Source organism: Saccostrea cucullata, unplaced genomic scaffold (assembly GCF_032062105.1).
Source record: "Saccostrea cucullata isolate Sc308-1 unplaced genomic scaffold, CSIRO_AGI_Scuc_v1 ctg39, whole genome shotgun sequence".
NCBI classification, from domain to species: domain Eukaryota; kingdom Metazoa; phylum Mollusca; class Bivalvia; order Ostreida; family Ostreidae; genus Saccostrea; species Saccostrea cuccullata.
In genome coordinates, this window is record NW_026937104.1 from 438,436 (window position 1) to 454,084 (window position 15,649).

The window sequence follows — 15,649 nt, forward strand, 5'->3', positions numbered from 1 at the left end:
TACATGACAACTCAAAAAGATTTTCAAGGATTGATAAAGATATTATTTAACAAATTGTGGTCAAAGACATATTAAAAAAATTTAATGTTTCCTTTACCACTTGTGTTCAAGAAGTAGATATATTTCTTTTATGTAACAAAACAAAGGGTTGTGTGGGGGTTTGGTTATAACTTAAAGGTGTATAGTAATAAAGCATTCAGCTTGAAGCCTCTGTGATGTAATATGGTTCAATGTGGGGGACAGACTGGGTGGCCATTATGTGGGTTTTCTTTATTCTGTTAAGTGATAATGGCTAAACCCAATGAAACCTGTATGGTGAGAGCAGGTACAATATATTACACACAAAAGGATTTTACTACCACCTTACACTAGTTATTCTAGTAGGTCGGGTCTTAACAGGTAAAATATTTAGGCATTCATGTATTATGTATTTAAGTTTTTGTGGTTGATGCATGTTAAATTTTTCATATTTTTAAATCGTCTGATCTAAAAGCTAGTTGAAAGTTTAAATTTTCAGCAAATTAACTGCGCATGCATGAAAAGAATGTCAAGTGCTCAGGTCTGATTTTTCAATTAATTTCACTTTATTTAAGAAATTTGATAATTGAATATTACAGTGTATACATATTAATTAATCAAAAGAATACTAATTTTTCAATCTTTGATTATTCTGGTAATATTTATGAAGACATCTATACTTATAAAAGCTAGCTAAATATACCCAAGAGGTTATAAGTCAATCTGACATGTGGGAAAGTTTAAGGTGTTTAGTATGCATTGATGTCAGACCGGTTTGATTTTTGAGTAATCTGCTCAGGTGAACAAACTGTCAACAGATGAATGCGTTGTGTGATAAAAACAGCTCTGTGCCCACAGGTGCAGTGACAAAACCAGGGGCGTGTGCAGACCAAGTGAACTTAAGGATTGTCCTATGTAGGTGTGAATTTACCGGTGAAAATTTATAATCTGCAGAACTTGATCAGTAAAACTCTTGTTGTTTATCCAGAATTTACTTCTGAAAGCTGTGGGCGATCAGGAATCTACTTAACATAGATTTTTAAATCGCCTGAGTCAGTCGTTTTAAGTTTTTATAATGTCTGAATTGTTCAAACAACAGATGCACTCATCGGAGAGGGTATGCTTATATATTTCTGATATAGGTTATTATCAAAAAATTCATAAATAGTTATAGGATATGTTACACAATTTATACTTTGTTTTGAGATACATGAACTGGTATGCTTATATATTTCTAACATAGGTAATAATTAATCCTGTAAAGTTAACAGATAGTTATCATGTTTATAGGATATGTACACAGTTTAATATACCAGTACTTTGTTCTGAGGTACATGAACTCATGTGTTTGAGGTCAATTCATTGAACAATTGGAATATACGAGTAGGCCTATATTTACATAATTTCAAAAAGAAAAGTTTGTGCTATGATTAATAGTATATTTGAAAAATACATGTACCTGTATTCATTTTTCAAATTAAGTTGTTTGAACTATATGTACAGACAGTGTACATGTTCTTAAAAATGAAATGCAATTTTTCTATTCTATTTCTATTCTTATTTAATTAAAGGTTTAATTATCTAAGGTAAATATCAATATTTCAGAAATGGCAGGTAACTTAATATTAAGTTTTCCACTTGACTGATAATCATAGTGTTGAATTGATTTGTATCTTTCTGAATAATTTCCAATGACTTGTTTTGTGTTGAATTAATCTAAAATATGACATATTTATATGCCATTAAACCATCCTTTGAGTAGCCTAGAGTAGAAAGAAAAATAAAAGAAACAAATCAAATTAATACTTGTAGTACAATTTTTTATTAATATTAGAATAGAAGTTATTTGACCAATTGGATAAAAGTTACAAAGTCCACCACTCAAAAATTAACCAAAAATAATTGTCCAGAAACTTGGGACAAAGATCTACTTAAGAAAATGATAATTATGCAGGTTCTCCTCAGAGTTTGTATGTTAAATTTGTTATACAACTTTCGCAACAATTTTTCACTCATATGAAGACCCAACCTCTCGTCTGTGGAGAGCTGCAAATTTTGTCCTATACTCAGCACTCATGGCCATCGAGCAGCATTAGGGGATCTTTAACTTTTTTGTGCCATCACCTTATGTCTGGGACACGGGACCTCCATTGGTTTATAGGTCTCATCAGAAGGACAGGTCTCCATGTCCCACAGTGGGATTTGAACCTGCAACATAAGGATCAATTAACTCCTTACTTTGTGACTCTAGAGCAGATGCTCTCACCACTACTCCATTTGGGCAATGCTCCTCTGAGTAAAAACCTGTTTTTATACTGCATCTGATAGAAATGAACTTCTTTGGATGACTGTAGCGGTCCTTCTGAAAGTAGACTGACTACCCAGTAATTTTCATTGTGAATAACTAGAATAGGTAGGCTGTATTGTAATTGGATTATAGATTGAGGGTGCTCTATTAGTAAGTTAGACTTCTTATTCGTTTCACTCAAACGAACATAAAACATTTATGAATTACTAGTAAACACAAACTCGTGAAATAGGATATGAAGTGCTCTGAAAGTGCAGTTTAATTATTACACACAATACATATTACATCTCTTTTTCTATTGTCCTCATCAATGTCCGAATTCTACAAAATAGAAAATAAATATTTTCAACAAAGTATAAATATAATATAATATTCAAAACTAAGCAATGGGTGGGTGGGTGGGACTTATAAGACTGCACGAAATAGAGCCTTCGAATGGCTTTCCCTATACAGAATTTCTTTCACGGTCACTAATAGCCTGTGCTATGAATATTTATGTCACCTGAGTAGGTGACCATTCTAACAGCCAATAGATGACAAGAATAAACAAACACAAACACGTGTTTGCGTAACATTAATAAATACGTGAATGGACAGGAAACCTGTGGCTTATAACAATGCTACTTCACATGCTGCAAAAAACTTAAGAAATGGCATTTAAATGGGAAGTCTGGGCTAAGACTAAGAGATTTTCTTCTATTTCATAATATTTATAGTACAGATATGTAGTAATGTATTAGATCTGTTGACTGTCAACTTGTTATGTAACTGTTTGTAGTCTTGGATAGTTTTTCTTACTGCTTTTGAACTACATAATGTAGGTAACATTTGATCAAGTGAAAGTGAAGGCTTTCATATCAGGTCATGGTTTACAAAAATTATATTTCCGCATACAGACCATTACTTTTGAATCTAAGTCTCTTTTATGCCATGTCACAAAGCCGAAGTGGCATGTCCATGTATTGGTAACTATATAGTTCATTACACTCCTACTAGGTCCCTTTCCCAATCTATGTCAGTTTCAGATAGTCCAAACAACACTTTTGCTATTGGAGGCAGCCTGTATTGGAGTCATGATGTCTCTTTGTCAATGTGCAACAGTCTGTAAATTAGTAGATGCAACTTTCCTTCAGAGTCAAGGCTTTAGTGAACTTTTATTGAGTAAAGTCTAAACAAAGCTTCTGACCAACATATTTTATGCTTTGTAATTTAGGAAGCTTTTTAATAGCATGTTTAGGTTCATTCCAAGTATATTTTGTGTCACAGTGACATATCACACTTCAAAACTAAGTTTTCATAATTAAAAAAATTCAGATGCAGGATGATTGTATTTATACATAATATATTTTCACATAATAATTATTAAATTCTACACAAAGTTCTGCAATAAGAATTTTGATTATTTTCAGACAAGAAGTGAAGAAGTGGAGTTGAGAAAGAGAAGAATGAGGAATCTCTAATTTACAGGTGGGTGTTTCGATGATTAACATTCAACAATACAATAATATTTTTTTTAACTGACAGAGTATTAAATGAAAAAGATGGAATCTGTGACAGCATATTTGGGGGGTAATTTTTAATGGTTATTTTTGTTCGCGTTTGTTAGTTAAATTGAAAAATCTAGAAAGTTAATATGTTAAACTCTGTCTAACAAGTATAAGAAGGAGATAAACGTTTAGCAACAAGGCGTAAGTAAAATGAGTAATGATCCCTGGGAGGGCTGGTGTTGTAAAATCCAGACCAAGCAAGCCTGTGTGGCTGGGGGGTGTAAAACGTCGGCCAGGGTTCCCAGCAACAAGGGATGAGATTAATGTCTCCTAACAGCTCACCGACGTCAGTCTAACAAGCCACTGACTCAGGGTCCGGGACGTGCAGACTTCAGCCCAGGAGCTTTTGAAGTCTAGTGACGATTTTAATTTTGATAATCGTGACTGAGTCTGGTCTGTAGGAAGTACATCGTAATAATTTGGGAGGAGTTGTTTGTTGTGTAAGAGATCACATGATCCCGGGCTATAGGAGGACAATTTGTCAGCTTCCTAGCAGGCTTCTGAAGTAGCACTAGGTTCAGCTCTGTAACCCAGCAGCTTTTAGTTGCTCAAACACTGTGGAGATAGCTAGATGTGAATAAAACAGAGATTTGGATACAGGCGGATTTAGTCAAAATTTTGGATGGAGGTAGAAGGTGTCAATGGTCACACTATGGAAAATTCTACTGATAAAAAGTTGTAAGTCTTTCCCCCATTTCTTAAAAAAAAAATTACAGAAATTTCTTAATATATCTTCAGAAATGAATTTTAGATATTCAGATTACCTGAATGAGAAATTAAGGGGGATGTACGGCCACCTTTAGTGCAGTGAGAGCAAAATGTAAACATTTCTTCAAATGGCTAAAATACATTATATTTTGATCAAATTTTAAGTCTTTTTGATAAAGATACAATAAATATGCATAACCGAATGCATGTTGTGCATATATAATCTATACTTTTGCAGAAAAATGCTTTTGATATGCTCCTTAGAACTGCGCAGCTACAGAATTCAGCAGAGCCTTAAAAAATCCAAAAAAATATGCAAACTGTGCATTAATGTTCTCTCTACAACCATTTGTTGAGAAAATGTCTAAATTTTGCACTTTTAAATGATAATTTCAAGTTCAAAACAAGGTACCATTGTCTTCAAAAAGAGTGAAAATAACCATGAAAGTAGTTCATGGATAGCAGCACGTGGTCTATTTTTAGCACAGAATCTTGTTTTCCAGACCTCTTCTTAATATGGAGGGGCATAACAATCTTTAAATGTAGAAGAGAATTACAGTTGCAAAATATTTCAAATAATATGAACACTTTTAAAAAAGGAAAGGTGTTATATTGTGGCTTGAAGTAATTTATTTAGTTTGAACATAAATATTTTTTTCTATTTGCCCATATTTTCAAAATTACAATTGTACAAAGTAAAGAGAAAAAATCAACCTATAAACATCTTTAAAATGATGTTTGGTGGTCCTCCCAACTCAGGGAAAAATTATTGGGTCCGTATTTATAGGTGAAAAAAAAAATCCTTAAAATTTAAACAGAATTGTTTACGGAAGAAAAAGAAAAAAATACCGTGTAATGGAATGTTTAAAAAAATGAGTCGGGTCATTTCTAGGCAGTAGATCGGGAGAGAGGGCAACCAAATATTTTTATAACAAGTGGTATTATAAGGCTAGTACATGTTCCATCACATACTTAGTAATGCAATTTTTTTTTAATCTTTGACACTATTTTGAAAAACAAACAAAGGATTTTCGGGGGAGGGGGGGGGGGGTTAGCACTCACTTTTTTTGCGATGATAGACATAGCATATGCAATGGACCTTTCATTGCAAACATTGTGCTTGCTTCTAAATCTCATAGAAACAACTCTTTACATTTTATCAAGCTTCGTATGTTCAATGAGCGAGAGCTTACAACGTTGTCAACATAATGAGACATGATGCGTTTTTGTGTCCAAACATGACCCCATACAATGTGTGGGTCATTGCAAACAATCTAGCTATTTATGTGAGGTGCCTGAAGGAAATCCTATAAATGCCTATTTTTTTCTATCTAACTTATAAACAAAATAGACATATGTACCAACTTTTCAAATGTAAGACATATAATTACAATTTATTTTTCATGCACTGCGTATTGTTTAACATTTTCAAATTAAATGCTAAGCATCCTCCTTGCAGTGCCCCATTTGAAAATAACTTCTATCGGAAAAAAGACCCACCGTAAACACATATGTTTAGGACATTTTTATCTTTTTTTCTTGAGTTTTAAAGAAACCAACAAATTATCAAGACTTGTTCCATGAAAAATTAAATATAATCATGGTAATAAACGGATTTATCCACAGCAGATATATGCACATGCCAACCATGTGGTTAGTGGAATAATTTTAGCGAGGCGAGTTGTAAACAGAACAGTTTTTCCCGATTTGCTGGGGTGGGGTTAAAATCGCTTTTTTTTTTCATTAATCAGACGATGCAATGTAACAAATAAAAGTAGTAAGTAATATAACCTAATGATTATTACTTAGTAATTTCTTGTCTTGGTGTTATTATGGTCGCATTTATTCTAAAATCATTGTTATTGAACTCTGTGTGACAGAGGAATGGCGGACGAAATAAACACATGGCCTCAGGAAGACACCCATATGAAAAATCAAATTTTCAAGAATTATGGATAATGACAAGAAAAAAACGAAACAAATGGTTGTAGCCATATTATCAATGAATCAAACTAACTCCATTTTCAATGCATTTTTCATCTCATGAATGCTGTAGCTGCGCAGTTCTAACATGATTAATTTTCTTCTAATTAAGACAAAATAACCTTAATTGTTTACTAATTTTAGTCTCTAACAGTCGATAATTAGTGCATTAGCACTCTGAGTAACTTTGAGCTAGTTTAGTAGAGTATTAAGCGCATTCTTGGTATTTCTTAGTTTACACCAGACTAGATCCAATATGGCTTGTACATCCCCCTTAAGGTAGCAAGGGAAACTATCAATATACATGTACATTTGTTTTATATACCATGCATACTTTCATTTGACAGGGGTTTTTAAATATGATTGTCTGAGATAGATTTTATGTATATTTCTATATATGTTTAAATTGTTCTTTTGTAACTAGGAAATTGTAAAATGTCAGTATAATTTAGATAATTTTGTCCCACAAAGTCCAAACAAAATGTAAAGAAATTGTTAATGGTTTATTGCTTGCTTAGTAAATTTGATTTGAATGATGCTGGTAACATACAATTATTTACAGATGTAACCGGTACTACATACTGTCAGTGTCTGTCTATTACCGTAGATATAATGTCTTACCAATATTGCCTCTTACATGTCTTTAAAAAAAACAGATTCCTGATATTTTGAACTATTCTCTATTATTGTTGCTTAGAAAATGAAAATTTAATCATGGTCTAGCTTTTGATAGATGAAGTCAAAAATCACAAAATAAAGTTCTGTGGAGCTACATTGTCTTCCCACTTAAAAACCCTCTACCTTAAAAGGCAAATCTTTATCATCTATAACTTTGAAAGATTTAACATTTTTAACATGTTTAATATAAATTGAAATATTTTTTTAAGTTTCAAAATTTCATATGAAGCTGTGTTAACTTTTGTGGAATATTAAGGGAATTTTGAGAGTTAGGAAAGAAAAATAAAAACTTCTGATGGTGGACAACCCCCACCCCCTCTTTTTGACTTTTTTAAAGTATAACCCTATTTTCCAATTTACCAAGTAGAGTAGTGAAGCAGTGTTTTCCCTTTATTTTGAAGGAAAGGGTTAGAGATCAGTTGTAACATGCTAAAGGTTGAGGTTTATGACAAATCTCTTTGGACCTTGCAATAATTTAATTTGAATTTCATATTTCAAAAGCAACAATTATATAAATTGAAGTGGTCAATTTGGCCAGTAGCTGGCTCTGAGGAAAAATACTGCTTATAAAGGTACAGTGTAGTATTAAAATATTACAGTTGAAAATATGCAGCTTAAACATCTGAAAGTATGTAGTTAGGTCTATACCTACAAAAAATTCTCCGTTTTTGTTGAGACATTGTAAGGTGTGAACTGTCCAATTCTTCAATTAATTATCTGAAATGTTAACATAATTAATATTTTACATTGGGTGGACAACACCGGTCACTGATAAGTTACATGTGTCTTTTCACGGACAGTGGTCAGGATTGCATGTGTGGCCCGAGGGTCTAGGGTTGTCGGTGAATGTGTGACTGATATAGTCTCGTTCCGCCCTTTCACACCTGCGACTACTAATTAATGTCCACAGAGAATGGGATTAAAGACGGGGGTCCATTTCTCATAACTTACCTCATGATAGAGGAATGATAACAACGGGGAATAAAGATGATTGTTTTTGACATATACCATGTACACTAGCTATACAGCTATATACTGACAAAGTTATCTGAGAGCCTTAAATTTGCTTGTTTGTTCATTATTATTATTATATTAGAGTACCAGTTAGATAGGAAATTTACCACTTTTAGTACCAAATTAAAACAAACAATATCAATCTTTAAAAGAAGAATTGAAAATAGTTTTTAAGGGAAAGAACAGAACAGTGGTTTTTCAAGCCAATATTCTAGAGTTGATGAGGTACATCACAATGAAAGACTAACTTCTCCAACTTTATTTATTTTTTTGTAACTCAAGAGTGATAGTTTATTTCTCTAGCTGAAATAAATGTGTTGTAATTATTTGGATGCAAAATAATTTTCATATGATGATCATTGAGGACAAAAATTAAGCATATTGATTTTTCTTTCACCTCCACCTTAAATAATTCTTAAAGCAATGTGGGGCATTGGCCACACTTGCTACTGGGCTATTGTTGGTCCTCGATCATTTCCATTCCTTAAGCTATGTGGGTCACATCTTATTTCCTTAAGTATAAGCAATGCGGGCCACCGTAATGTTTATAGCAATGCCAGTAATCGTCTCCTGTTATTGGGTCACCAGTTTTCAGTCAATAAAAGTAATGGGACTCCGCTGTTGCATATTATAATTTATAATGTAGCTCACAGAGACAATATGAAAAATTGTCAAAATTTAGCATGAAAAATAATTATTTACATTTAGCTGTTATGTTCTCTTAAATAGTATGTAAAGATATTAAAAAATTTGTTAATATACATTTTAAAAAATGTGTTTTTATTTTTTAGAACAAATGGAGTCAATGGTAAAACAAAACCAGTAAAGAGTGAAGGGAAATTTATCTCACAGATCAAGAAAAATCTCACGCAAGGTAAAGAACCAGAGGGAGAGCAAGAGAATTGTGGATCAGGGAATTCCAAGAACCGGCCCACCAAAACCACAGAGAAAACAAAGACCAATAGCTCCTCAGTGTTTAGTCGACTCAGCGAACCAACCATCAGTAGTGCCAAAAAATCAGTAAAATCTGCTGAAACTGCTAAACCAAACACCAGCAAGGGAAGTAAACCTGCCCCTGGGAGTGGAAAAGATAGCCCAAAGCCTTCAGTTGCCAAAGACAATGTGGGTACTAAGAAACAGCCACCACCTGTAGCTGAGAAACCAAAGAAAAGCTCAGAGAAAGAGGTGATTGGTGAGATTCAGAAGAAAACCAACGAATCAGGTGTCAAGGGTGAACAGGAGAAGACTGAAGAGGAAGTTAAACAATCGGAAGAAAACATCGCCGAGGCTGAGGTAGAATACCCGGAAATCCTAGAATTTAATCGTGAGCAAGCACAGGAAGAAGAAAGGGCACAGTTAGAGGTTCAGAGTGCTAACGAGGAAATAAGACAAGATTTAGGTGAACCTTCAATAAACCAGTACCTTACTCTGAAAAATAACGTATTTGAGGATCAGGAGTCCACTTTTTGCACCTTAGACATTAACGGTAAAATGGCCACTGCTGCAGTAGATCCCCAGGATGAAGAAGGATTGCCACAAAACCCAACAGAATGTATTGTCATCTCAGAAAACAAAGTCAAGTACATCAACACTAACTTCAAGAAAGTATCAGCCAAGATGTACGACTACAAGTGTGACATCAAGCTCAAAGTTGGAGACCAGAACTTCAAAGCTCATCGAGATGTTCTATCAGAGGCAAGTGACTATTTCTCTGCAATGTTCTCACACAATATGAAAGAGAAAGGCCAAGATGAAATAGAACTAAAAGACATTAGTCCAAAAGGTTTTTCAGCGATGCTGGATTATTTCTATCATGGTCATGTGACTCTTGAACCATCCAAAGTGGAGGAGGTTATAGAAGGAGCTAGGTACTTTCATGTGGATTGGCTTTTGGAGGTCTGCTGTGAGTTTCTCATCCAGCATCTAAGCTTGGATAACTATAATGCTGTGATGGAAATTACAGATAAATACTACCTTGGTGATCTGCGATGGGATATTTTCAGATTCATTGGTCAAAATCTTGGTGAACTGACTCAACAGCCAAGTTTCTTTGAAAATCTCTCTCTGGAACTGCTTTTGCAGTTTCTTATGGAGAACATTTATACAGAAGCTTCAGAGTTCTACATTTTGGATGTTGTGTTAAGATGGGTCAATGCAGATGAACAAAATAGGAAGGAACATCTTCTCTCTCTTCTACGCCAGATAAGATTTCACACGATGGAAGCAGAGGAACTTGAGTCAGTTCCACCAGAGGTCCTGGAGTTCCCAGAAATACGTGAGATAATTGAGGATGCCATGAATTACAGTCTTAACATCATGGGCCAATGTCTGAAGTGTGGAGATATGTACAAGCAGAGAGGGGCAAGACCCGTGGTAACCATCCTTGCTTTCACGGATGATGCCAATATCTTGGTGTACAGAGATCCTACCAAGTGTGGTCTCTTTGTGGAGGAATTAGGCCCTTGTGGGTTGGACACTGCAGCCTACCAAGCTATGGGTCAAGCAAAGATTGGAAACTTCTTATATGCAGCAGGTGGATATGATGATAAATACTGTACTGTAGGAAGGGTCTTCATGTTTGATCCAAAATATCGAGGCTGGACCGAGGTGGCATCAATGAATGAACCAAGAGTTTCATTTGCCATGTGTAACTCTGACAACAGACTGTTTGTGGTTGGGGGAGTCAATCACACAGTGGATGATGAGACAAAAGAGGAAAGTGAGCAAGTCCTAGGATCCGTAGAGATGTACAACCCAGAAGACAATGTCTGGACCAACCTCCAACCAATGCCATATAAATCCTCTGACCAAGCTGCTGTTTTTACCAATGGCTGCCTGTATGTTACTGGTGGGATTAGCTCTGAGCCAGATGATCCTGTGCCACTGAACTCAACATGGTGCTTGAAGGTTGGAGGATCCGAGGGGTGGGTCCCCAAAGCTAACATGCTGAACGGTCGACAGGGACACAGCATCACTGCTCTTAGTGGAAAACTTTACACCATGGGTGGTTACACTGCTAAAGACGATCGCATAACATTCAAGAATCAACTGAACTGTGAAGTCTATGACCTTGAAACAGGACAATGGTCAGAAATCGCCCCCACTCCTGAGGCCTTCGGGCATCTCTTCCCCTACAGCGATGCTTTGTTTGATAAGATTTTTGTGATGGGGGGAATTCATACCAGTGTAAATCTGTACATCTATGATCCTGAGAGTGATACCTGGGAGGAGGCAGATGTAATTGGACCACATGTACAAAAACTGGCCATCCTGGACGTAGCTTATCCTTATACGTAAACTCTTCTATTGCAGTCTAGGATGAACAAATGTGTTGATATGTGTACATGCAAGTATCCAAGATACAGTATCATATAGTGAACTTTGTTTAGTTTTTGGAATACCATGACTGGCATGAGTAGTGAAAGCTTGTATGTAATCATTATTGTAAACATTTTCTACATTTGAGGTCAAGGATATAGGATAAAAACAGATTGTTTTAATTGGGAAAAAGAGGTAGGCATTGTGCCTACTAGTTAAGTGAAAAAAATTGGACTACTGACAATAATTACATTTTGTTCCATTAAATCCTAAACACTTTGTTTTCCAATGAATGTTAGCAGTAATACATTACCAGGATGCAAACAGGGAAAGACTAGGCATAACTTTTATTTGATGCATAGATCAACAGTGATACAAGGACAATTCTTTTTTAACAAGATTTTCTCTATATTGGTTTTTTTTATTTTTATCATGGTTGTACTGGCATTTTTAGATATATTTTTTTCAACATGGTTGTACATGTACTGGCATTATATGTATTTGGTTGTGCTAGCTCATCATTGGCTGTGCATCTAAAAAAATGTGTACTTAACATGCTTAATGTATTCATGTATATTTTATAATTTACAATTATCTTTAAGGTCATATCCATTAGGCATCTGCATTTATAAAAAGTGCATTTTCTTGCCAATTTATAGCTCATCTGCTGGTCTAATCTTTATACATGATGTATGTCTGACAAGTTGATGATTGTGTATTGTAATTATTAGCAGAATCCTGCCTGTATCTATTGTTTACATTTTCATAACTGTTATTTTATTCCTGTCAATTGATGTATATATGCTTTGATGAAAAAGAATTTTTAAAATCACAGAATATAGTTTTATAGTAATTGTTATCTTAGTTTGTACTTTGTACTAAGCACTTGGCATTATAATTATAACAAGAGTTGCATGGAATTTTTAAGATATACTGTACTTAATTTCTTTACTAAACAAAGTTAAACCATGGTAACTAGACTGAATCTGATTCTGAAACTGGTCACTAGTATATACTGTCAAACTGAAATATATCAACTTAGTAATATTAAGAAAATCTTAGTTTATATAAAAAACTTGATATTTATTTCCTAAGCAATTGCTTTCAGTTTTTTACTTATATGGATATGATTTAAACAATCTCGATTATAAGAAAGTAAAATTCCAAGTTCCACTGACTTCTTGAGTAGTGAGTTCTACTGTATACCATAAAATTCAGTTTACCACCTCTTAACTGAAATGTTTCATATGTTAATCACTTGAAAATCGCATTTAATGTCTAGATAAATAGTTTTATCATGTTTATTTTACTAAGAGTCCACAATGATGCATTCCTAAGAGAGTTTGTTGCCATCTTCTCTCATCAAGCTGTTTTCTTTCAATAATCCATTGATATTTAAGCATTTTCTGCTGTGTAATTTTGTACGTTGTTTAGTTTTAATTTTTTAACATTCCAAAGATCTGTTCAAGTTTTTGTTTTTATAAATTTGTTACATAAGAGGACTATATGTTCCATCAGTCATTACCAATATGTCTTTCTAAATTTTCCAACATTTTTAGGACCAGTAAATTGTTCAAATTTCGTATATACATGTATACTTTTACACATTTTAATCATTTTACACAATGATGTGTATGCTTTATACATATATTTTTTTTGCAATCTTTAGAATCTCTTTCACTGAGTCTAAATAAAGCTTTGAAAATTTGTTTCCTTAATCTATTGTCACACAGTTAAAATATATTAAATCTAGTACTTGGGGTGACGATATCCTTTACTGTAAATGTGTTACATTTGGCTGTGTAGTCTTTTGAGCACTTTTGGCAAAGAGAATCTTCCGCTTATTCAAGTACAGCATTAAATCTCTGGCACATGCACTGTAGATACAAAGGTGCTAAATCAAATCTACGCTAACTAAAAATCAATTTCTGTTGATATGATACATGCTAAATATAAAACATTTACAGTATTTTGAGATATTGAAGTAAAAGGACATTTAGTATAAAAGTCTTTAGGACTTTCAACTCAATTCTAAATCAGTTGTACTGGGAAATCACTTACTTTTGTGGGGTCACATTTTCGAGGTTTGAGTAAAAATTGCTTCGAAGAGTATAAATTTATTTTTGTGGGTTAAGAGTTGTAGTCTGAAATAAAGACTTTTACCAGGCTTTTTTTTTTTTTTTTTTTTTTTTTTACAATTTTGATATGTTACGTGCCTTTCTAAATCATGAAAAGAACTTCCTGGCTCGTAATGTGTTCCCTGAAGATAACCAAATTTCACCCCCATGAAAACTAGTGATTTCACAATATTTCAATTTCTATTTATTTTCTCTGTGATAGCTCTTTGAAAGTTGGGTGAGTTGATTTCTTGATAATTCAAATGAAAGGTCTGCAGAAGGCCTAAATTGCAGCAGGAATAAATACATGTAATAGCAAAAGAGAATTTTTTCTCCCATATTTTATCTCAAATAAAACTGGAAAAAAGGATGCTATTAAAGTTATGCTTTTCCTTTTGAATTAAAACAAAGAAGAAGTCTCAATAAGCCATTATCTGTGGTCCCCGGTAACTCGTCAAATTTTAAACTTTCATTAAAAAGGTTAAAAAGTTAATTATATTATTCTCTTATGTCTGTAGTATATGCTCCAACGTTTAAAAATTTCAAATTATTGCAAAAAACAACATGCGAAGCTGTGTTTTGAAGGTTGGGTCCTTTGATTTTCATGAATATCAAAAGAAATTTGTGACAGGTACCCACTTCACGGCTTTCGTAAACAGCGAGCGAGCTTTGGCAAGTAGATCAAAATATAATGTGTATATTATATTTATACAGATTGTGTGAAAATATCTTTTTAACAACTTTGTTATGTTTTTACTTAAAAGTATCATGATTTTGAATATGTTCGGTGAGTACATTTACATAGGATTAACCTCTTGTTGACCTGCTAAGAATAGATTATATGTCACGTGATTCCATTCCGCCACAGGTGAATACCTTTGGAAAGCATTTTTTCTAGCTGCATAGGAAGCGAACAGGTAGCTCGTATTTGAAAAGTGCAGACACCAGCTTTCATTTTTTGAAATAAAAAAAAAGTTTTCTATAGACTTCGACGAATATCACTTATGTTAAACTTGGACGATTTTCCGGGACATTTTTTTAATTCTCATGCACGTAATCGCAATAATCCTGTTCATTGCGAACAGCACATGAATTAATTTTTACGAGTAGATGAATAAAAATAAGAAACCAAAAAGCAAAAAATATCAAAGTCGTAATAATTTCTTCACATTTAATCAGTCTAAACAAATGCACTCGTATATTGACCACTTCAATATTCAAAGCAACTTTACACTCTTGTCACGTTTTGGGATGCATGCATATAGTTATATAAACTCGATCGGAAAAACTTCGAATGTATTAATGCAACGAAGAATCAAGATAATTATTGAGTTTGAATTTCATTTACCAATCGTGTGAATTTCATGATAAGAAAAAATCCTTGTAAAGTATAATAATTATGTTTCTACTATTCAAGAACTTATACATATGTATATGTATTTGTACATGTCATGCGTTAATCAATAATCGATAAGTAGAATTTAGAGCTAAATTAAGAAATAGATATACATGTCGGGCAGATAGTATCAGGGGGAGGGGTGACCCATTCTTTTCAGGGATAAAATCTTATGTTCTTCATCCCCCACAAAAAAAAAACAAACAAACAAACAAACAAAAAACAAAAAACGTTCTAACGCCCTTACGCTGTTACCAATATAAAAAAAATCACATATTAATGTTAATGTTTAATTTTCAAATAAAAAATGAGTTATTTTTTTTACTCCCAATTCTACATAATCGTTTTCAAATTTGGAGAAAGATTTCCTCTTTTTCTTTTGCTTTAATATTTTCATGTTTCGAATTGTTTTTTTTCCTCAGCTCCCCTTTTTTTCAAAAGTAGGGAGTGTATATTTCTGTGTGTATTTGCCGTTAATTATTTTGCAATCGCTTGTTCTTTTTAAACTATCATATAAAAGAAAAATAATATAGTGGTTGAAATATCTTGACATTTCATTCAA

At 33.5% G+C, this 15,649-nt stretch overlaps 1 protein-coding gene across 1 annotated transcript; it reads left to right on the forward strand.

The window, feature by feature from the left end:
* The first annotated feature begins 288 nt into the window (after positions 1–288).
* On the forward strand, positions 289–13,201 carry LOC134247346 (kelch-like protein 15). Its single transcript, XM_062729720.1, has 3 exons — positions 289–325; positions 877–937; positions 9,048–13,201. Exons 1-3 carry the CDS (start codon positions 289–291, stop codon positions 11,551–11,553), a joined length of 2,604 nt encoding a protein of 867 aa, XP_062585704.1. The 3' UTR covers positions 11,554–13,201.
* The last annotated feature ends 2,448 nt before the right edge of the window (positions 13,202–15,649 follow it).

What these genes read in the sequence shown, in the direction of transcription:
- LOC134247346 (XM_062729720.1), top strand. Translation starts at nt 289, where the DNA reads ATGGCTAAACCCAATGAAACCTGTATGGTGAGAGCAG. An exon ending in AACCTGTATGGTGAGAGCAG is followed by an intron (nt 326 to 876) that starts GTACAATATATT and finishes CTGTGCCCACAG; the next exon opens with GTGCAGTGACAAAACCAGGG. An exon ending in TTAAGGATTGTCCTATGTAG is followed by an intron (nt 938 to 9,047) that starts GTGTGAATTTAC and finishes TTTATTTTTTAG; the next exon opens with AACAAATGGAGTCAATGGTA.